The sequence below is a fragment of the Pantherophis guttatus genome, chromosome 4, assembly GCF_059756535.1.
Source record: "Pantherophis guttatus breed Tessera chromosome 4, ASM5975653v1, whole genome shotgun sequence".
NCBI lineage: Eukaryota > Metazoa > Chordata > Lepidosauria > Squamata > Colubridae > Pantherophis > Pantherophis guttatus.
Genome location: NC_142066.1, coordinates 5,252,392 through 5,271,670, shown reverse-complemented (window position 1 = coordinate 5,271,670; position 19,279 = coordinate 5,252,392). Strand labels below are relative to the sequence as shown.

Genomic DNA, 19,279 nt, shown 5'->3' with positions numbered 1-19,279 from the left:
AATTTCGTTTATTTTTTTTTTACAAAGCGAAGCCACATCAGGCCAGGTTAGTACTTGCATGGATGGAAACCCTCCAAGGACCTCCCAGAGCACTTACCTTCTTTCCCGCAGAAAAAAAAAAAAAAGGAAATTCAATTCCGATGTTATATCTGTAGAAAGCTTTAGTGCGGTGGTAATAGTTTTCGCTTCCATGCTGATGTGCTGAGCATTCTCCATGGGAAGGTGTCTCTGAAGATTTGTGATCTCTCGTCTCTCTACTGAAAATAGCTTTTTATTTTTATTATTTTTATTTATTTTTTTTGCTTTTGTTCCTGTTTATTCCCCTCTACCTGGCTTTCGTATACCTCTTTAATCTTCTTTAAAAAAATGATCAAGGAACGAATGACATTTGGCCCATGGAACTGGGGGAATGAATCAGCGCCAATTCCACTAAGCGTTGAAGGGGCTCCCCTTTGGAATTACTGTACAGGTACTCCTTGACTTTCAGAATCGGAGAACGGAAGGGACCTCGGAGGTCTTCTAGTCCAACCCCCTGATCAAGCAGGAGACCCTACATCCGTGATGGCGAACCTATGAAACGTGTGCCACAGGTGGCATGCATAGCCATATCGGTGGGCACGCGAACTCAGCTCTGGCGTGCGTGGGCGTGCCGGCCAGCTGATTTTCGGGCCTTCTGGGCTTACCGGAAGTAGGGAAACAAACTGTTTCCTGCCTCCGGAGGGCCTTGGGGGGTGGGGAAGGCCCGTTTTTCTCTCTCCCCAGCCTCCAGAGCCTTTCTAGGAGCCTGAGGAGGGCGAAAACACTCTTCCTCACCCCCTGGAGGCCCTCTGGAGGCCGGAAATGGTTTTGCCAACTTCCGGTGGGGCCAGAAGTCCCGTTTTGTGCTCTCCCCAGCCTCCAGAGCCTTTCTAGGAGCTTGGGGAGGGCGAAAACAGTCTTCCTCACCCCCGGAGGTCCTCTGGAGGCCGGAAACAGCCCGTTTGCCAACTTCCGGTTGGGCCAGAAGTCCCGTTTTTCACTCTCCCCAGCCGCCAGAGCCTTTCTAGGAGCTTGGGGAGGGCGAAAACGGCCTTTCTCAGCTCCTCGGAGGCCCAGAAATGGCCCGTTTGCCAACTTCCGGTGGGGCCAGAAGTCCCGTTTTTCGCTCTCCCCAGCCTCCAGAGCCTTTCTAGGAGCCTGAGGAGGGCGAAAACAGTCTTCCTCACCCCCGGAGGTCCTCTGGAGGCCGGAAACAGCCCGTTTGCCAACTTCCGGTTGGGCCAGAAGTCCCGTTTTTCATTCTCCCCAGCCGCCAGAGCCTTTCTAGGAGCTTGGGGAGGGCGAAAACAGCCTTCCTCAGCCCCTCGGACGCCCAGAAATGGCCCGTTTGCCAACTTCCGGTGGGGCCAGAAGTCCCGTTTTTCGCTCTCCCCAGCCTCCAGAGCCTTTCTAGGAGCCTGAGGAGGGCGAAAACAGTCTTCCTCACCCCCGGAGGCCCTCTGGAGGTCGGAAATAGCCCGTTTGCCAACTTCCGGTGGAGCCAGAAGTCCCGTTTTGTGCTCTCCCCAGCCTCCAGAGCCTTTCTAGGAGCTTAGGGAGGGCGAAAACGGCCTTCCCCACTCCCCCGGAGGCCCAGAAATGGCCCATTTGCCAACTTCCAGTGGGGCCAGAAGTCCCGTTTTTCGCTCTCCCCAGCCTCCAGAGCCTTTCTAGGAGCTTGGGGGAGGGCGAAAACGGCCTTCCTCAGCCCCTCGGAGGCCGGAAACGGCTCGTTTGTCAACTTCTGGTGGGACCGGTGCGCCCATGCGTGGGGGTAGAATTATGGGTGTGGGCACGCGTGCACGCGGCGCCCCCTCTCCCCCCCTCCGAGGCACGTGATGGCAAAAAAGTTAGCCATCACTGCCCTACATCATTTCAGACAGCGGTGGGTTTCACAGCTCACTTCGCGTGTGCGCCTTCCGCACATGGGCCAGGGCTTCTACGCATGCACTTTGCTTGTTGCGCGCACCTTCCACGCATGTGCCCGGTTTCGAAAATGTGGCTAAATAGGGCGGCATTACGGCAGGGCAGGTAGGCAGGCACCCGCAGTCGCCGCTACTAATTCGCTTGAAACCGTTCCGAACCAGCTGAATACCACCTCTGATTTCAGACAAATGGCTGTTCAATCTCCTCTTAAAACCTCCACTGGTGGAGCACCCATAACTTCTGGCGGGAAGCCGTTCCATTGGTTCATTTAGTGACCATTCAACATGACTGGGAAAAAAAAGTGACCTATGGCCATTGTTCCTACTCACAACTATTGCAGTATCCCCACAGTCACGTGTTCCGAATTCAAACTCACATTAGCCACCGACTCGCCTCCGGGTCCGTCAGCTAAACAATGCCGGCTGGCAGGCCCGCGGGGGAGGGCCTTCTCTGTGGCTGCCCCAGCTCTCTGGAACCAGTTAGCTCCTGAGGTCCGGACTATCCCCACCCTATTGGCCTTCCGGAAAGCGGTGAAGACCTGGCTTTTCCGGCAGGCCTGAGGCCGTTGATCTTGCTGTTCAATCTTGCGAGATCCGGCCATGGATGGTGTGCATGTGTTTTTAATGTTTTTAAAATGCTTTTATAATGTTTTTTTTAAAAAAATTATGTTCATTGTTTGTATTATTTTTGTTGTAAGCCGCCCAGAGTCCCTTGGGAGTTGGGTGGCATAGAAATATGATTAATTAAATTAAATTAAATTGGCCCCCACGGAAAGGGCTCGCAACTTGGGTGTCCTCCTGGATTCACAGCTGTCTTTAGAAGAGCACTTGACGGCCGTGACCGGGAGGATTTTTCATCAGGTTCGCCTGATCCACCAGTTGTGTCCCTTTCTAGATCGGGACTCCCTACGCACGGTCACTCATGCCCTCGTCACCTCCCGTCTGGACTATTGTAACGCTCTCTACATGGGGCTCCCCTTGAGGAGCACTCGGAGGCTCCAACTGGCGCAGAGTGCGGCCGCGCGGGTGGTGATGGGAGCAACGTGGCGCTCCCATGTAACACCTCTCCTGCGCGAGCTGCACTGGCTCCCAGTGGTCTTCCGAGTGCGCTTCAAGGTTTTGGTTACTACCTTTAGAGCGCTCCATGGCTTAGGACCTGGTTATCTAAGGGACCACCTACTACCACCAATAGCCTCCCACCGGCCGGTACGCTCTCATAGAGAGGGGCTCCTCCGGGTGCCGTCGGCCAAACAATGTCGACTGGCGGCTCCCAGGGGGAGAGACTTCTCTGTGGGGGCACCTACTATCTGGAACGAGCTCCCCCCGGAGATACGGAGGATCCCGGATCTGCGTACCTTCCGTCACGCGCTCGAGACGTTCTTATTTCATCAAGCTGACCTAAGTTTTTTCCCCTTTTTAAATGGAAATTTTAAATGGTTTTAAATTATTGGGGTTTTAAATTTTCAGCCAAATTATTTAATTCATTTTACTTTATTTTAAATTTTATATTTATATGTTTTATTCTATGGCTGTTCACTGCCCTGAGTCCTTTGGGAGTAGGGCAGTATACAAATTGAAATAATAAAATAAATAATAATAAATTAAATTAAATTATGACAGTTGAAGTGTCCTGCGATCACGCGATTTCCCCCTATTGCGACCTTCGGACGAGCAAGGTCAGTGGAGTAAACCAGATTCACTTAACAACTGTGGAGCTAACTTCACCGCTGCCATGATTCGCTTAACAACGGAGGCAAGAAAGGTTGTAAAATGAGGCCAAACTCACTTAACAAATGTCTTTGCTTAGCAACCTAAATGTTGGGCTCAATTCTGGTTGTACGTCGAGGACTTTTTTTTTTTTTTTTTTTGCTTTAATTTATATGCCGCCCTTCTCCGGAGACTCAGGGCGGCTTACAATGCATTAAGCAATAGCCTTCATACTTTTGTATATTTTATACAAAGTCATCTTATTGCCCCCACAATCCGGGTCCTCATTTTACCTACCTTTGAAAGGATGGAAGGCTGAGTCAACCTTGAGCCTGGTGAGATTTGAACTTGCAGTAATTGCAAGCAGCAGATGTTAATAACAGTGCTTTAGTCCACTGTACTACCAGGCTCTTATACTATAGTATTAATACAGATAGTAATAATACTATATACAGATAGTATTATTACTATCTGTAATAATAATCTAACTTTTTTTTTTCTCCAAAAGATGGAACTGGAAGAACTAAAATAACCACTTCAAGTCTCTAGACTCCTCTTTCTCTTTGACCCTGTGGGAAGTTTAATATCAAAATATATTTTATTCTTCATGCTGCTTCCATCTTCCCTTAAAACATTAATAAAATCCCCAACGGACTGAGAATCAGCATCCCCACTAGATAACTGACAGTCAAGATGAAACTGAGTTAATCAAGTTAAAAATCGCAAAACGGAGGAAAATCTATTACGCGAACTTCCTCAAACCCCCTAATCCGCATATCAAAGGATAATGTCTGTAAACACTAATAAGAGTTAATTAAATTAGGTTTCCCAGCGGAACAGCATGTTCACAAGAACAAACACATATACACAGACATACAAACGCCCCTCAAGTGTCACCCTAAAATCAGCCCATTGACACTTCCACACCCCAGCCGTGAAAAATCTGTCGCCGTTCCCCATTTCTCTGCAGTTGCCCTTAAAGTCAAACGGGTTGCTTACGGGAAATAAATATTACTTCTTTCCTCACAACTGTCTGGATCTCGAGTTTATGCTTGCTCGCTCAACCCCCCCCCCCTGCCGGCTCGAGTTGGAACCCCAAATTTTTCCAATTTCCAACATCTGGAACAAGCGTCACAACTTTTCCCAAGATCGCAGCCAAAATAATGCTCAGTACTTGGAAGGGTTTGCCCTAAAGTTAAACCGCTCGAGAAGTAAATTAGAATAAATTCAAAGAGAATCTCCACGGGATTTTGGAGTGCCAATGAAGTGTGTAAAGACAGTCCCCAGCTGTTATCTGGATAACACCTCTGGCACATCTGTGGCACGTACACTTCTTTTCTTGCTCGCTCGTAGCGCTCTTGAGAGTCTTGTTTCCCAATCTCGGGAAGGACGGACACGGCTGGGATGGCGTGGAGGCAATTCAGCATCCCTTCCCCCATCCCCGCAGAGGATGCACGGTTAAGAAAGACTGACAGCTGTTAGCAAGATAGCATCGTTTTTGGGGGGCAGGCGAGGAAGGGACAAAGTCAGGAATAACCTTGGAGAAAGGACAAGCCATTTTTAGGTTGGGAACACCAGTCTCGGCCGCAGGGAAAGTCAAACCTGAATTAAGGTGTTCTTATCCGCCATTCATTTTGTCCTGTCCTTGTATACCAGGACAAGTAACCCAAAAACAACATTGAATGCCGCGTGCAGCGAAGGTATCTTGGGTACCAAAACGCAGCTGCTCAAGAGAGATTGTCCTAAAAACAGCATCTCTCCAGGAATCCCAAGAGTAAAAAATAAAGTTATTTCCCTCCCGTCCTTGCCAAGGGGGAGCTTGTCACTTCAGCAGTAGGTGCCAATCAAAGACACCCTTGGAACAAAAGAGAGCTTCTTTCTTTGTCTTATGTCTTGCTCAGCTCCTATCCCAAAGGATTAGGGGCAGGAGTCAGCAATCCGCGGCTCTGGAGCCACATGTGGCTCTTTCATCCCCCCCGTCGCTCAAAATGTGCGTCACAACTGCCAAATTGCGACACCCACTAACGCACAATTTATTAAACTTTTCGACCCCCGGCAGGCCAATCATGGATAAATCCAAGAAAAGAAAAGTTTCAGAAGAAAACAGAACGTTTAATTCAACTACGTATGCTAATCTTGTGGCCGCTCAAAAAATAGTCAGGCATGGGAAGAGTTTTGTGGCTCCCGGTGTTTTCTTTTTTTGTGGGAAACGGGTCCAAATGGCTCTTTGAGTGTTTAAGGTTGCCGACCCCTGGGTTAGGGTAAAAAAAATCAGTCCTAAGCAGGAGTAGGATCCAGCCGGTTCAGCCGGCGAACCGGATGCTAATTTTATACCTGGTTCGCCGAACCGGTAGTTGCAAGGACTGACTGGCCCCTCCCGCCCCTCCCCGCCCTTTCCAGGAATCTCCATGCGGCCCATTTTGGATGCCAGGTAAGTGTAGCGCCCGTTCGGAGGCTCTGGGAGGGCGAAAAACGAGCTTCCTGGATGTTCCAGAAGTCTGGAAACAGGCCCGTTTCCGGCCTCCGGAGGGCCTCTGGAGTCCTGGGGGAGGCGAAAATGCCCCTCCCCCACTGTGGTGCAGGCCACGCCCACCCAGGAACTGGGCAGTTTCTAAAATTTTTGAATCCCACCCCTGGTCCTAAGTCCCTTTTTCCAGCGCCGTCGTAATTTCGCACGGTCACTAAATGAACTGTTCGTGGAGTGGTGCGGCGGCCTAGAGGTGGAGCTCTCACCTCACAGTCAGGAGGCTGTGAGTTCGATCCTAGGTAGAAGCAGATATTTCTCTCTCTTGGGCCCAATGAGAATATATATATCTGCTGAACAAAACTCCGCATTGGCGACAGGAAGGGCATCCGGCCAGTAAAAAAACACTCTGCTAGCTCCATTCAGTTGCCCAAACTCCACACCCGCATTGGATTATAGGGTCATTAAACAATGATGATGACTAAATGAACTGTTTGTAAGTAGAGGACTCTCTGTACCGGGTTATCGTCCTTGCTTGCCGAGACTATCCTTCGAGATGAATTTTTATGCCTCTCTTCACACAACAGTACAGTTTTGTAAGACTGCTTGGGATGCAGAAGTCCCGAATTCGAAACCAAAGGAAGGCGCACTCTACCACTCTTTAGGAAAGCTTGAAGCTGGGGGCTGAGATAGGCCGCGGCATCAAATTCCACCCCGTTTTGAAGAAAACATCTAAACGTCCCCTTTTGAGAGAGAATTGAGCACCTGACACGGGCCCAGACCTGCTCTCCGACGCGTGTAACATAAAGCTGTTTCTTCTCTCAAATCTTGCTCCGCGTCCCAAGAAATATAATCCTTACCTCCTCCGCTTCACCCTCCCTTCTTCCTGCTCCTGTTGACCTGGGCCCCCCTCTCCGCATCCGAGCAAAGGGCTCATCCTTTAAATGCTCTCCTCCCCTCGCTTTCTAGTTTCTTGTCAAATGGCTCTCCAGGACGTTGTCAGCAAGAGGGACCCTTTGCAGGCGCCTCCTTGGCTTCAGCCGTCACCCGGTGGGCCCGAGGTGCCCCGTCCCTTCCTGCTGTCCCACGGCACCACCACGCTGGCTTTCTGCTGCAGCCACGGGGTGGTGGTGGCAGCGGACACTCGCTCTTCCTGCGCGGGTCTGGTATCCGACCCATCTTCCCGCAAAGTTATCACGCTGCACCAACATCTTCTGGCAACCACGTCGGGGACTTCGGCCGACTGCGCTACCTGGCTGCGTCTTCTGCGTTGTGCGCTCCGCCTGAGGCACCTTTCAGAAGGGCAGCAGCCCAGCGTGGCCGGGGCGGCCAAGCTTCTCGCTCTCATGCTGCGGGGATGCGCCCAGAAGGATCTCTGCGTGGCCACTTTGCTCTGCGGTTGGGATCACCAGGGACCCGGCTTGCACTACGTCTACAGCGACGGGACCCGTTTTTCCGGCGACGTTTTGGCTGTGGGGTCCGGATCGACTTACGCCTACGGTGTGCTGGATGGCACCTATCGGTATGATCTACCCCGGGCGGAGGCGTTCTGGCTGGCTCGCCAAGCGGTGGCTCATGCTGCTCACCGAGACGCCTATTCCGGCGGCAACGTGGATCTCTACCACGTCCGGCCTAACGGGTGGGTCTGCGTGTCGCGGGAAGATCTGAGTCAGGTTTATCGTGGTTTGGAGTTCCGTGCTGAAGAGGATGGAGACGGTGGAAAGGATCCCCATGAAGAGATCAACTAACACCCATCTTTTCTGCTTGGGTTGGGTAGAAGACCTCCGAGTTCCCTTCCAATTGTTATTCTGTAACCCTTTAGCAGCAACCACGATCTATTTTGATCGAAAAAACTATCATTCTAGGCCACTGTTCTAGCACGGAGAATGCCACAGATTGTCAGGTGGGGAAGGGTGCAAAATAAACCAGCTTGAGCAATATCAGCCTGATCTCTTTTCTTCGGTTCCAGATCAAAGAGGGATCCATTTGAAGGAATCGCGGGGTCTCCAAAAATGAAATCATTAACCAACATGGCGGGGAATAATCGACACAAGCCCCCGGCTTGAGCCGACGTAAACCAGCATGACCTCACATAAGCTAGACTAGGCAATGTCGGAAAGGAACAGATGGCCACGTCGCATCCATTACAGGAAGCCGGAGGCCAGTATAAACTAGGATAGAGGACAGGCCATGCTGGTTCCGAGTCCCGCCATAAACTAAGGAAACCCGGGGCAAGATCAGTCAGTCAAACCGGGTTACGGGGCAAGTAAGTCACCTACCCCTGAATGCTGGTTGGGAGAAGATTGGCTCACAGCAGGGGTGAAATGTAAAATTTGTTACTACCGGTTCTGTGGGTGTGGCTTGGTAGGGAGGGGGGGTTAATGTGACTGGGTGGGCGTGGCCAACTTTTTTAAAAATAAACTTTTCAAAGCATTTTTTCTAATACTTTGAAAAGCCTCTGCCGGTCAGGCAACTCAGCTGGGATCGTCAGAGAGGCTTTTTTAAAAAATGCTTTGAAAAGCCTCTCTGCCGATCAGGCAACTCAGCTGGAATCGTCAGAGAGGCTTTTTAAAAAATGCTTTGAAAAGCCTCTCTGCCGATCAGGCAACTCAGCTGGGATCGTCAGAGAGGCTTTTTAAAAAATGCTTTGAAAAGCCTCTGCCGATCAGGCAACTCAGCTGGGATCGTCAGAGAGGCTTTTTAAAAAATGCTTTGAAAAGCCTCTGCCGATCAGGCAACTCAGCTGGGATCGTCAGAGAGGCTTTTTAAAAAATGCTTTGAAAAGCCTCTCTGACGATCAGGCAACTCAGCCGGGATCGTCAGAGGCTTTTCAAAGCATTTTTTTTAACCACCTCTTCGGCCAAGAGGTTGCAGAAAAAAATGCTTTGAAAAGCCTCTGATGATCCCAGCTCAGCCACGCGATCATCAGAGGCTTTTTTTTTTTTTTACTTTTAAAAGCATTTTTTCGTCGGAAGAGGTTGTAGAAAAAAATGCTTTTAAAAGTTAAAAAAAAAAAGCCTCTGATGATCGTGCGGCTCAGCAGGGCATGGGGGGGGGGGGAACGCAGGGATTTTTGCTACCGGTTCTCCGAACCACCCACCGCCATCGCTACCAGATCGGGTGATCGGGTCCAAACCGGGAGCATTTCACCACTGGCTCACGGGGTCCTCACTTTGTGTGAATCGGGGATCTTTAGATACCTTCCAACGGGACTGAAGATGCCGGATGCTGCCACTCCAGACCATCAGCTGACCAAACCAGCAAAGGCTGGCTTCACACACTCAGTTTAGTTCGGGCCGACCCGGGTTAGTTAGCTGGTTAGTTTATTTCGGAAGCTCGCACAACTTGGCGGCTCAGTGGCTAAGACACGGAGCTTGTCGATCAGGAAGGTCGGCAGTTCGGCGGTTTGAATCCCTAGTACAGGTTTCCTGTGTGGAGACTATGGAGACTATAGAGGCAGGGGGTTGGACTAGATGACCTCCAAGGTCCCTTCCAACTTTGTTACTCGGACGGAGGGCAGGAATCACGCAAACACGACAAAACGGAAGTCGGCCAGCCCGGCCTCCGCTTCTTGGGGACGTGGAGGGGGGGGTGCAAGGGACCCCCGCAAATGTGGGGGTATCTGTTCTCGCGCCTGGTCTCCAGAGCTAGGAAAAGAACCCCCCCCTCAGGGAAGGGCCTGCCTTATTCTGGGGGGGCGGGGGGGATGCTGTCCTCACCCCGCCACCCCAATGGTTGCAATGGGATGGCCTTGGAGTGTGGGAGCCTGGAGCTGATTGCTATTCCGGGTGCGCGCCGCGTTTCAAAGCTGGCGTGCCACGCTCTGCCGCTATCTTAATTGGCATCTCTCGTGCGCGGCCAGGCTGGCTTTTTTGGGGGACGCAGGGGGGGGCAAATGACTCGCCTACCAACCTGCCTGGCTTTCTCTCTAGCCCGCCCCCACATCTCCGTGTCCTGTGCCCCCTCCTCTCCCCTCTGCCCATCCCCGGATGGCTTTGCAGCCTCCCCTTCCTTCCTTTCTTCCTTTCTTCCTTCCTTCCTTTCTTTCTTTTTTCTCTTTCTCCCCCTCTTTCTTCCTTCCTGTTTATTCTATCCTTTTTCTCTCTTTTTCTTTTCTTTTTTCCTTTCCTTTTTTCTGTCTTCCTTTCCTTTCCTTTTACTCTCTCTCTTTCCGTCTCTTCCTTCCTTCCTATTTCTTCTATCCTTTCTCTCTCTTTCCTTTCTTTTCCTTTTTCTATCTTCCTTTCCTTTCTCTCTCTCTCTCCCTCTCTTCCTTCCTGTTTCTTCTGTTTTCTCTCTCTTTCTCTCTTTCCTTTCCTTTTTCTCTTCCTTTCCTTTTTTCTATCTTCCTTTCCTTTCCTTTTTCTATCTTCCTTTCCTTTCTTTCTCTCTCTCCCTCTCTTCCTTCCTGTTTCTTCTGCTCTCTCTCTCTCTTTCCCTTTCCTTTCCTTTCTATCTTCCTTTCCTTTTTTCTATCTTCCTTTCCTTTTTCTATCTTCTTTTCCTTTCTTTCTCTCTCTCCCTCTCTCCCTTCCTTCCTGTTTCTTCTATCCCTTTCTCTCTCTCTCTTTCCTTTTTCTATCTTTCTTTCCTTTCTCTCTCTCTCCCTCTCTTCCTTCCTGTTTCTTCTGTTCTCTCTCTCTTTCTCTTTCTCTTTCCTTTCCTTTTTCTCTTCCTTTCCTTTTTTCTATCTTCCTTTCCTTTCCTTTTTCTATCTTCCTTTCCTTTCTCCATCTTCCTTTCCTTTCTCTCTCTCTCCCTCTCTTCCTTCCTGTTTCTTCTGTTCTCTCTTTCTCTTTCCTTTCCTTTTTCTATCTTCCTTTCCTTTTTCTATCTTCCTTTCCTTTTTCTCTCTTTCCCTCTCTTCCTTCCTGTTTCTTCTATCCTTTTCTCTCTCTCTTTCCTTTTTCTATCTTCCTTTCCTTTCCTTTCTCCATCTTCCTTTCCTTTCTCTCTCCCTCTCTTCCTTCCTGTTTCTTCTGTTCTCTATCTCTTTTTCTCTTTCTCTTTCCTTTCCTTTTTCTATCTTCCTTTCCTTTTTTCTATCTTCCTTTCCTTTTCTTTCCTTTCCTTTCCTTTCCTTTTTCTGTCTTCCTTTTCTTTCTTTCTCTCCCTCTCTTCCTTCCTTCCTGTTTCTTCTATCCTTTTCTCTCTTTCTCTCTCTTTCCTTTTTCTATCTTCCTTTCCTTTCCTTTCCTTTTTTCTATCTTCCTTTCCTTTTTCTATCTTCCTTTCCTTTCCTTTCCTTTTTTTCCTCTCTCTGTCTACCCCACCCACTCCCTACCCCACACCCGCCGCATTTTATTTACGCTTCTCTCTGCCATGGGACAGGGGGCGTATGTGCCAGCCGCCGGAGCTGTCAATCAACGCTGCAGAGCGGCAGGGGGTCGATCCATTAGCTGACATGGCGGGGTTGGGGGGGGAGGCAATTATCAGCTTTTTAAACGCTTCACCTGGAGGCGGAGGGAAGGGGAATGTAGAGCAAGTGAGGCCAGGCGGAGGGACAGGAGTGTAGAGAAGCGAGCAGGTTGGCTTTTTAGGCCAGGGATGGGAGACCATGAGGAGATGCTAGGGAGGAGAAAAGCCTGGACAGGGAAGAAGCGAGCTGGTTGGGATTTTTTTTTTTAAAAAAAACAAGAATGGGAGACCATAAGGAGATCCTAGGGACATAGGCAAATCGGGACAGCGAAGCAGCGAGCTGGTTGGGCAGGAATGGGATGGGAGACCACAAGGAGATCCCAGAGAGGTAGGAAGGTCTGGCAAGCTACCCCCAAACTGCAACACACAAACACACACACACACACATACACAAAGAAAACCTCCAGTCATCTCACCCAGTATTTCTCAACCTTGGCTAGTTCAGGACGCGTTCCCCCGCCATCTTCAACTGGCCAACGTTGAGAAGCAGCGATCTAGCCCTCCGTCATCTCCATCTCCAAAAGGGATGGGGCACCACGAGGAGAGCCCAAGATTGGTATTCCAGATTGGGAAACGGGAAGACCAAAAAAAAAAAAAAAAAGGAAGGCGGGAGGGAGGGAGGGAGGGATTGAAAAAGGGGAGGAGGGAGGGAGGGATTGAAAAAGGGGAGGAGGGAGAGAGGGATTGAAGGGAAGGAGGGGGGAAACGGGAGTGATTGAAGAAGAAGGGAGGGAAAGAAGAAAGGAAAGAGGGAGGGAGGGAAGAAGAAAGGGAAGGAGGAAAGGAGGGAGGATTCAGGAAGAGGGAAGGAGGAAGGGATTGAGGAGAGAGGGAGGGAGAGATTGGGGAAGAAGGGAGGGAGGAAGAAAGAAGAAAGGAAAGAATTGAGGAAGGAAGGAAGGAGGAAAGAAAGGGAGGGAGGAGGAAAGAAGAAAGGGAAGAATTTAGGAAGGAAGGAAGAAAGGGAGGGAGGGAGGAAGGGATAGAGGAAAGAAGGAAGGAGGAGAAGGAAGGGAAGGAGGAAAGGTGGGAGGGAGGGAGGATTCAGGAAGAGGGAGGAAGGAAGGAAAGGATTGAGGAGGGAGGGACGGAGGGACGGAGGGATTCGGGAAGAAGGGAGGGAGGAGGAAAGAAGAAAGGGAAGAATTGAGGAAGGAAGGAAGAAAGGGAGGGAGGGAGGGAGGGATAGAGGAAAGAAGGAAGGAGGAGAAGGAAGGGAAGGAGGAAAGGTGGGAGGGAGGGAGGATTCAGGAAGAGGGAGGAAGGAAGGAAAGGATTGAGGAGGGAGGGACGGAGGGACGGAGGGATTCGGGAAGAAGGGAGGGAGGAGGAAAGAAGAAAGGGAAGAATTGAGGAAGGGAGGGAGGAGGAAAGAAAGGGAGGGAGGAGGAAAGAAGAAAGGGAAGAATTGAGGAAGGGAGGAAGGAGGAAAGGGAGGGAGGAATGAAGGGAGGATTGAGGAGGGAGGGAGGGAGGAAGGGATTGAGGAAGAAGGGAGGAAGAGGAGGAAGGAAGGAAGGAAGGAAGAAAGAGAGGGAGGATTGAGGAGGGAGGGAGGGAGGAAGGGATTGAGGAACGGAAGGAGGGAGGGAAGGAAGAAGGGAAGGAGGAAAGAAGAAAGGGAAGGATAGAGGAAAGAAGGAAGGAGGAAGGAAAGGAAAGTTGTTCCAGCTTACTCTCCAGAGACCAAGTCGATCCCTGGATCCCAGGGATCCTTTCTGACCCCGGGAATCGGGCCAAAAAGCACCTGATGGACAGGGCTACAACTACAAACCAGAGAGGCAAAGCGGGCTTGGACAATCCCAAGAAACGGGATGCATGTGTGAACGCGAGAGTCTCCCGGGACTCCCCCCCCCCTCACCTCCACCTCCACTGCAGAAAGAGAAAGTCTGCATTAATATGCTGGCAGAGGAGCAGCCCCGCCCTCCTCATTTGCATCTAAATTAAAAACTCCAGACAAAAGCCGCCGCCACCGCTGCAGCCGCCGGCCAAGAAAAGCCATTGCGATGCCAGGCTTTCCAATCTGACAACCCCCCCCCCCAGGCACGCTTATACAGCCCTCAGATCAAAGGTGAAATCCAGCAGGTTCTGCCGAACTGGTAGCGGAAATTTTGAGTAGCTCTGAGAACTGGTAGCGGAAATTTTGAATAGTTCGGAGAACCGGCAAACCCCACCTCCGGCTGGTCCCAGAGTGGGGTGGGAATGGAGATTTTGCAGTATCCTTCCCCTGCCACGCCCAATCAAGCCACCCCCACCAAGCCACACCACGCCCACCAAGCCACGCCCACAGAACCGGTAGTAAAAAAAATTGAATTTCACCACTGCCCCAGATAAGCTTTCCCGCCCCTCCCCCGATCCCCGCAATCCCTGAACCCCGCTCCAACTGGATCTGGGGATTCACACGATATGTGGATCCTTCTCCCGCACTCCCGGGCATCGGCTCCGCGCAGACTGAATGAAAGCGGAGATTTTTCAGCACGGCGGCAGCCAAAAGACACGTGTCGAGCTGCCCGAACCTAAGCTGGGATGAATGACTCCGTGAAGGACGCTCCCCCTTTACCGCCGATGCTGATGGGCATCTGCGAAGCGGCGAAAGCCGGCTGGTCGTCTGAAAGGACGAAGGCAGCGACGTCCTCGGGGGCCGTGAAGAGATGCGTCTTCGTCACTGGAAGCTTTTCAAGGAGAGACTGGACTGCCATCTGTCAGAAATGGTGGAGGCAGGGTCTCCTGCTTCCTATCTCTCCTCTCCTCTCCTCTCCTCTCCTCTCCTCTCCTCTCCTATCCTCTCCTATCCTATCCTCCCCTCCCCATATTCTGTCCTGTCCTGTCCTGTCCTGTCCTGTCCTGTCCTATCCTATCCTATCCTATCCTATCCTATCCTATCCTATCCTATCCTATCCTATCCTATCCTATCCTCCCCTCCCCATATTCTGTCCTGTCCTGTCCTATCCTATCCTATCCTATCCTCCCCTCCCCTCCCCTCCCTCTATTTCAGTGTCGGCGAACCTTTTCAAAACCGAGTCCCGAAACAGGAACGTGCACACGCGAGCAGGGGAACACCGAAAATTGGAAGAGCAGCTCTCTGGCACGTATGCACGGAAGCGCCAAAAACCAGAAGAGCAGTTCCCCTGCGCACATGCGTGTGCCGGGAAGCTGAGCTTCCGGTTTCCGGTGTGTGCATGCTCGCTGGTCACCTGGTCTTCCGGTTTCTGGCACGCATGTGCGCGCGAAGGTCAGCTGGCCGGCGTGCATGCACGCACCGGAAACAGGAAGCTCAGCTCCCGGTGCACGCATGCGCGCCGGGGAGCTGCTCCTCCGGTTTTCACTGCTCCCGCGTGCGCAAAGACCAGCTGGACAGTGTGCATATGTGCACTGGAACCCGGAAGAGCAACGGATAATGGCTGGCGTGACTGGAGAGATGGCTCTGTGTGCCACTTCCGGCACGCGTGCCACAGTTTCGCCATCACTGCTTCTATTCTATTCTATTCTATTCTATTCTATTCTATTCTATTCTAGCCAGCCAGCTGATTTTCGGGCCTTCTGGGCCCACCAGAAATATGGAAACAGGCTGTTTCCTGCCTACAGGTGGTGGTGGGGAAGGCCTGGTTTTCTCTCTCCTCAGCCTCCAGAGCCTTTTTAGGAGTCTGGGGAGCGCAAAAACGGCCTTTCCCACCCCCTAGAGGCCCTCCAGAGGCCGGAAACGACCCATTTGCCAACTTCCGGTGGGACTGAAAGGCCTGTTTTTCTCTCTCCCCAGCCTCCAGAGCCTTTCTAGGAGTCTGGGGAGGGCGAAAACAGCCTCTCCCCTCCCCAGAGGCCCTCCGGAGGTCAGAAATGGCCCATTTGCCAACTTCCAGTTGGCCTCGAAGGTCCCATCCTGTTCTGTTCTGTTCTGTTCTGTCCTGTCCTGTCCTGTCCTGTCCTGTCCTGTCCTGTCCTTATTCTATTCTATCCTCCTATCCCCCTATCCTTATTCTTATTCCATCCTAGGCACCTTTCATCCTTGGTTCCCAAGAACGGATGAGTGGGTTTCAGTGGAGAAGTTCGACCTGGTCCAAGGCAGCTCCTAAATTCGGATTCTGAGCAGGCGTCGTCGACGTGACAGAGGTCACTCCTATTTCTAGGACATTCCCCCCCCACCTACCCATACAGATAGTCTCGAGTTACACCAGTTCATTTAGCGACCGTTCAAAGTTACAAGGCCGCTGGGGGGAAAAATGACTCATGACCATTTTTCACACTTACGACCATTGCGGCATTCCCATGGTCAGTTGCCAAGCGTCTGAATTTTGATCACGTGTCCCTGGATCACGTGATCCCCTTTTGCAACCTTCGGACAAGCGACGTCAATGGAGAAGCCAGATTCACTTAACAACCGGGTTACGACTAAAGGTCGTAAAATGGAGCAAAGCTCACTTAACAAATGTCTCACTTCACAACAGGAATTTTAGGCTTTGGTCGTAAGTCGAGGTCCAGCTGTATATCCCTTGTTATGTTTTCCCAGCCTGGGGGATTGATAGTGAAAGAATATTTCAATAGGGATGGGAGACCATGAGGAAATCTCATGGTTTCAGACTAGACAGGGAAATTGGAACCTCAACAAGGAAGGAGGAAAACAGTGCCCCACTTCCATATACATGTACTCCTTGACTTACAATCACAATCGAGGCCATTTTTTTTTGTCGCTAAGCGAGGAGGCTGTTCCGTGAATGTTGTCCCCTTTTTACGACTTTTCGTAAAAAAGTCGTTAAGTGAAGTTAGTTGTTATATGAATCTGGGCTTCCCCATTGACCTTGCTGATCAGAAGGTGGCGAAAACGGATCACATGACCCCTGCAACTGTCGTAAATGTGAGTCGGTTCCCAAGTATCCGAATTTCAATGACATGATGATGGGGATGCCGCAATGGTCATAAGTGTGAAGACGGTCGTAAGTCACTTTTTTCATTGCCGTTGTAACTTCGAATTGTCACTAAACAAACTGTTGTAAATCAAGGTTTTACAGGGTTCTAGGAGATTTTTAACATTTAATAGGATTGGAGACTTAACCGGTCTGCCTGGGGCAGGGGTCAGCAACCCGGCGGCTCTGGAGCCGCATGTGGCTCTTTCATCTCTCTGCTGCGGCTCCCTGTCGCTCAAAATATGCAGTCACAACTGCCAATGTGCAACACCCGCAGGTACGCGATTTATTGATTTTTTCAACCCCGGTAGGCCAACCATGGATAAATCCAAAAAAAGAAAAGTTTCAGAAGAAAACAGAACATTTAATTCACCTACATATACTAGTTTTGTGGCTGCTCAGGAAATAGTCAGGCACGGGAAGGGTTTTGTGGCTCCCGGTGTTTTCTTTTCTGTGGGAAACGGGTCCAAATGGCTCTTTTGAGTGTTTAAGATTGCCGACCCCAGTCCTAAGCCGGGGTAAGATTCAGCCGGTTTGGACCAATTCGGGCGAACTGGATGCTAATTTTACATCTGGTTTGCCGAACCGGTAGTTGCAAGGACTGACTGGCCCCTCCCACCCCTCCCCGACCTTCCCTGGAATCTCCATGCGGCCCGTTTTGGATGCCAGGTAAGTCAGGCACGGGGAGGGTTTTGTGGCTCCCGGTGTTTTCTTTTCTGTGGGAAACGGGTCCAAATGGCTCTTTTGTGTGTTTAAGATTGCCGACCCCTGGGACTCTGGGGAATTCTGGGAGTTGCACAAGAAACAGCACTCTAGATCTTTCTGTCTGCCAGGTTAGCATTGCCAAGAACCCTGCTAGCGAGGGGGAACTCAGCTCATGTGTGAATATGATGTTTTTGGGTCGATTGCTGTGGTGAACAACCACTGTTGAGATATGCACACGGTTGTGATTGCCGCCTTCGAGCGGACGGCGAAAAGGGCATTTTTTTTCTGGCTGATCAGCAGGCTCTGCAACACTGGATAAGACTAAGCTCTGCCGTTAAGGGAGACGGGGAGAAATATTTATTTCCTTCCCCGATGGGCATGCTTTTTTCTCATTTTGTTTCTCTTTTGCGTGTCTTTTAGATTTCGTCCCTGTGCGCAAGTGATAGATAGAGAGAGAGAGAGAGAGGAGGGAGAGAGAGAGAGGAGGGAGGGAGGAAGGGAAGGAGAAAAGAAGGAAGGGATTGAGGAAGGAAGGGAGGAGGAAAGGGAGGGAGGGAGGATTGAGGAAGAGAGGGAGGAAGGAAGGAAGGGATTGAGGAGGGAGGGAGAGAGGGATTGAGGAAGAGAAGGAAGGGGAAGAAGGGAGGGGGAGGAAAGGATTGAAGAAGGGAAGGAGGGAAGGATTGAAGGAAGAAAGGGAGGAAGGAAGGAAGGATTGAGGAAGAGACGGAGGAGGGAAAGAAGGGAAGGAGGGAGGAAGACGGAAGGAAGGAATTGAGAAGAAGGGAAGGAGGGAGGGAGGGATTGCGGAAGAACGAAGGGATTGAAGAAGGAAGGAAGGGATTGAAGAAGGAGGGAGATGGGGATTGAGGAAGGGAAGGAGGGAGAGAGGGAGGAAGGAAGAGTGAGGGAGGGAGGAAGGAAGAGATTGTGGGAGGGATGGAAGGGGGAACGAAGGAAAGGAGGGATTGATGAAAGAAGGAAGGAAGGGAGGGAGGGAGGGGTGGAAGGGGGAACGAAGGAAAGGAGGGATTGATGAAGGAAGGAAGGAAGGGATTGAAGAAGGTGGGAGATGGGGATTGAGGAAGAGAAGGAGGGAGGGAGGGAGGAAGAGGGAGGGAGGAAGGAAGGAAGCACGGAAGAGATTGGGAGGGAGGGAGGGACGGAAGGGGGAACGAAGGAAAGGAGGGATTGATGAAGGAAGGAAGGAAGGAAAGGAGGAAGGGAGGAAGATAGGAGAAAAGGGAGGGAGGGAGGAAGGACTGATGAACAGAGGGAAGGAAGGAAGGGATTGAAGTGGGAAGGAGGGTTTGAGGAAGGAAGGAGGAATTGAGGAACGGAAGGAGGGAGGAAGAAGGAATGGAGGGATTGATGAAGGAAGGAAGGAAGGAAAGGAGGAAGGGAGGGATTGAGGAAGGAAGGAAGGAAGGGACCCTACCTCCCACTGCCCGTTTAACAAGCCCTTGTTTCTCCAAAGGAGAGAGACGGAGTGGCTTCCTCCAAAGGCTGCGTGATCGATGTGGTATTATTAGGCCTTGTCACTCCGCCAACCAGCCAGCCATGCTTGAGGTTGGAGGGCAAGGAAGGGCTTTGGATTCCGCCTGGCCTGAAAAACCGAGTTTGAACAAACCATGATGTGGCCGGTTACGATGGGGGCTGGGGGGGAGGAGAGGGCCGAGCAAGGAAATTGAATTGTGGCTTCGAATCCCCTCCAGAAATAATTTCCCTCAGGAGCATCTTCGTATTTCGGGACTCAGCGTTTCCCCGACGGGGATGCCTTTAAGACTACAAACACCATCAGGGATGCCTTAGGACTACAAACACCATCAATCGAGGAAGGATGGGGGATTCCCCAGCCCGTCGTAACTGGAGGTCAATTCGGAGCAAGGGGGCTCCAGAAAGACCCCCACACACACCCCACACCTTCTTTTCTCTCCTTGCAAAAAACTCCAAAGGGTTTTTTTTTTCTCCCCTGCAAATCCAGAGAGAATTTCATTTCCTTCCCGGCTTCCATTTAACCCGGCAGTCGGTGGAAATGGAGGGAGGGAGGGATGGGGGGGGGCACCTTCCCCCTTCCCCCTTTTATTTGCCCAAATTGAAACTCTCTTTCCAAAGCTATTCTGGCCTTCTTGATTTGCAGGCTG

The 19,279-nt window shown here is 51.0% G+C and overlaps 1 protein-coding gene across 1 annotated transcript; it reads left to right on the top strand.

Annotated features, from left to right (window-relative positions):
- The first annotated feature begins 7,058 nt into the window (after window positions 1-7,058).
- Window positions 7,059-7,971, top strand: PSMB11 (proteasome subunit beta 11). The gene has a single exon (XM_087894410.1). The coding sequence runs from the start codon at window positions 7,059-7,061 to the stop codon at window positions 7,860-7,862; it is 804 nt and encodes a 267-aa protein (XP_087750536.1). The 3' UTR covers window positions 7,863-7,971.
- Window positions 7,972-19,279: the final 11,308 nt, after the last annotated feature.

Excerpts from the sequence above, each read along its gene's own strand:
- PSMB11 (XM_087894410.1), top strand. The coding sequence starts at position 7,059 with ATGCTCTCCTCCCCTCGCTTTCTAGTTTCTTGTCAAATGGCTCTCCAG.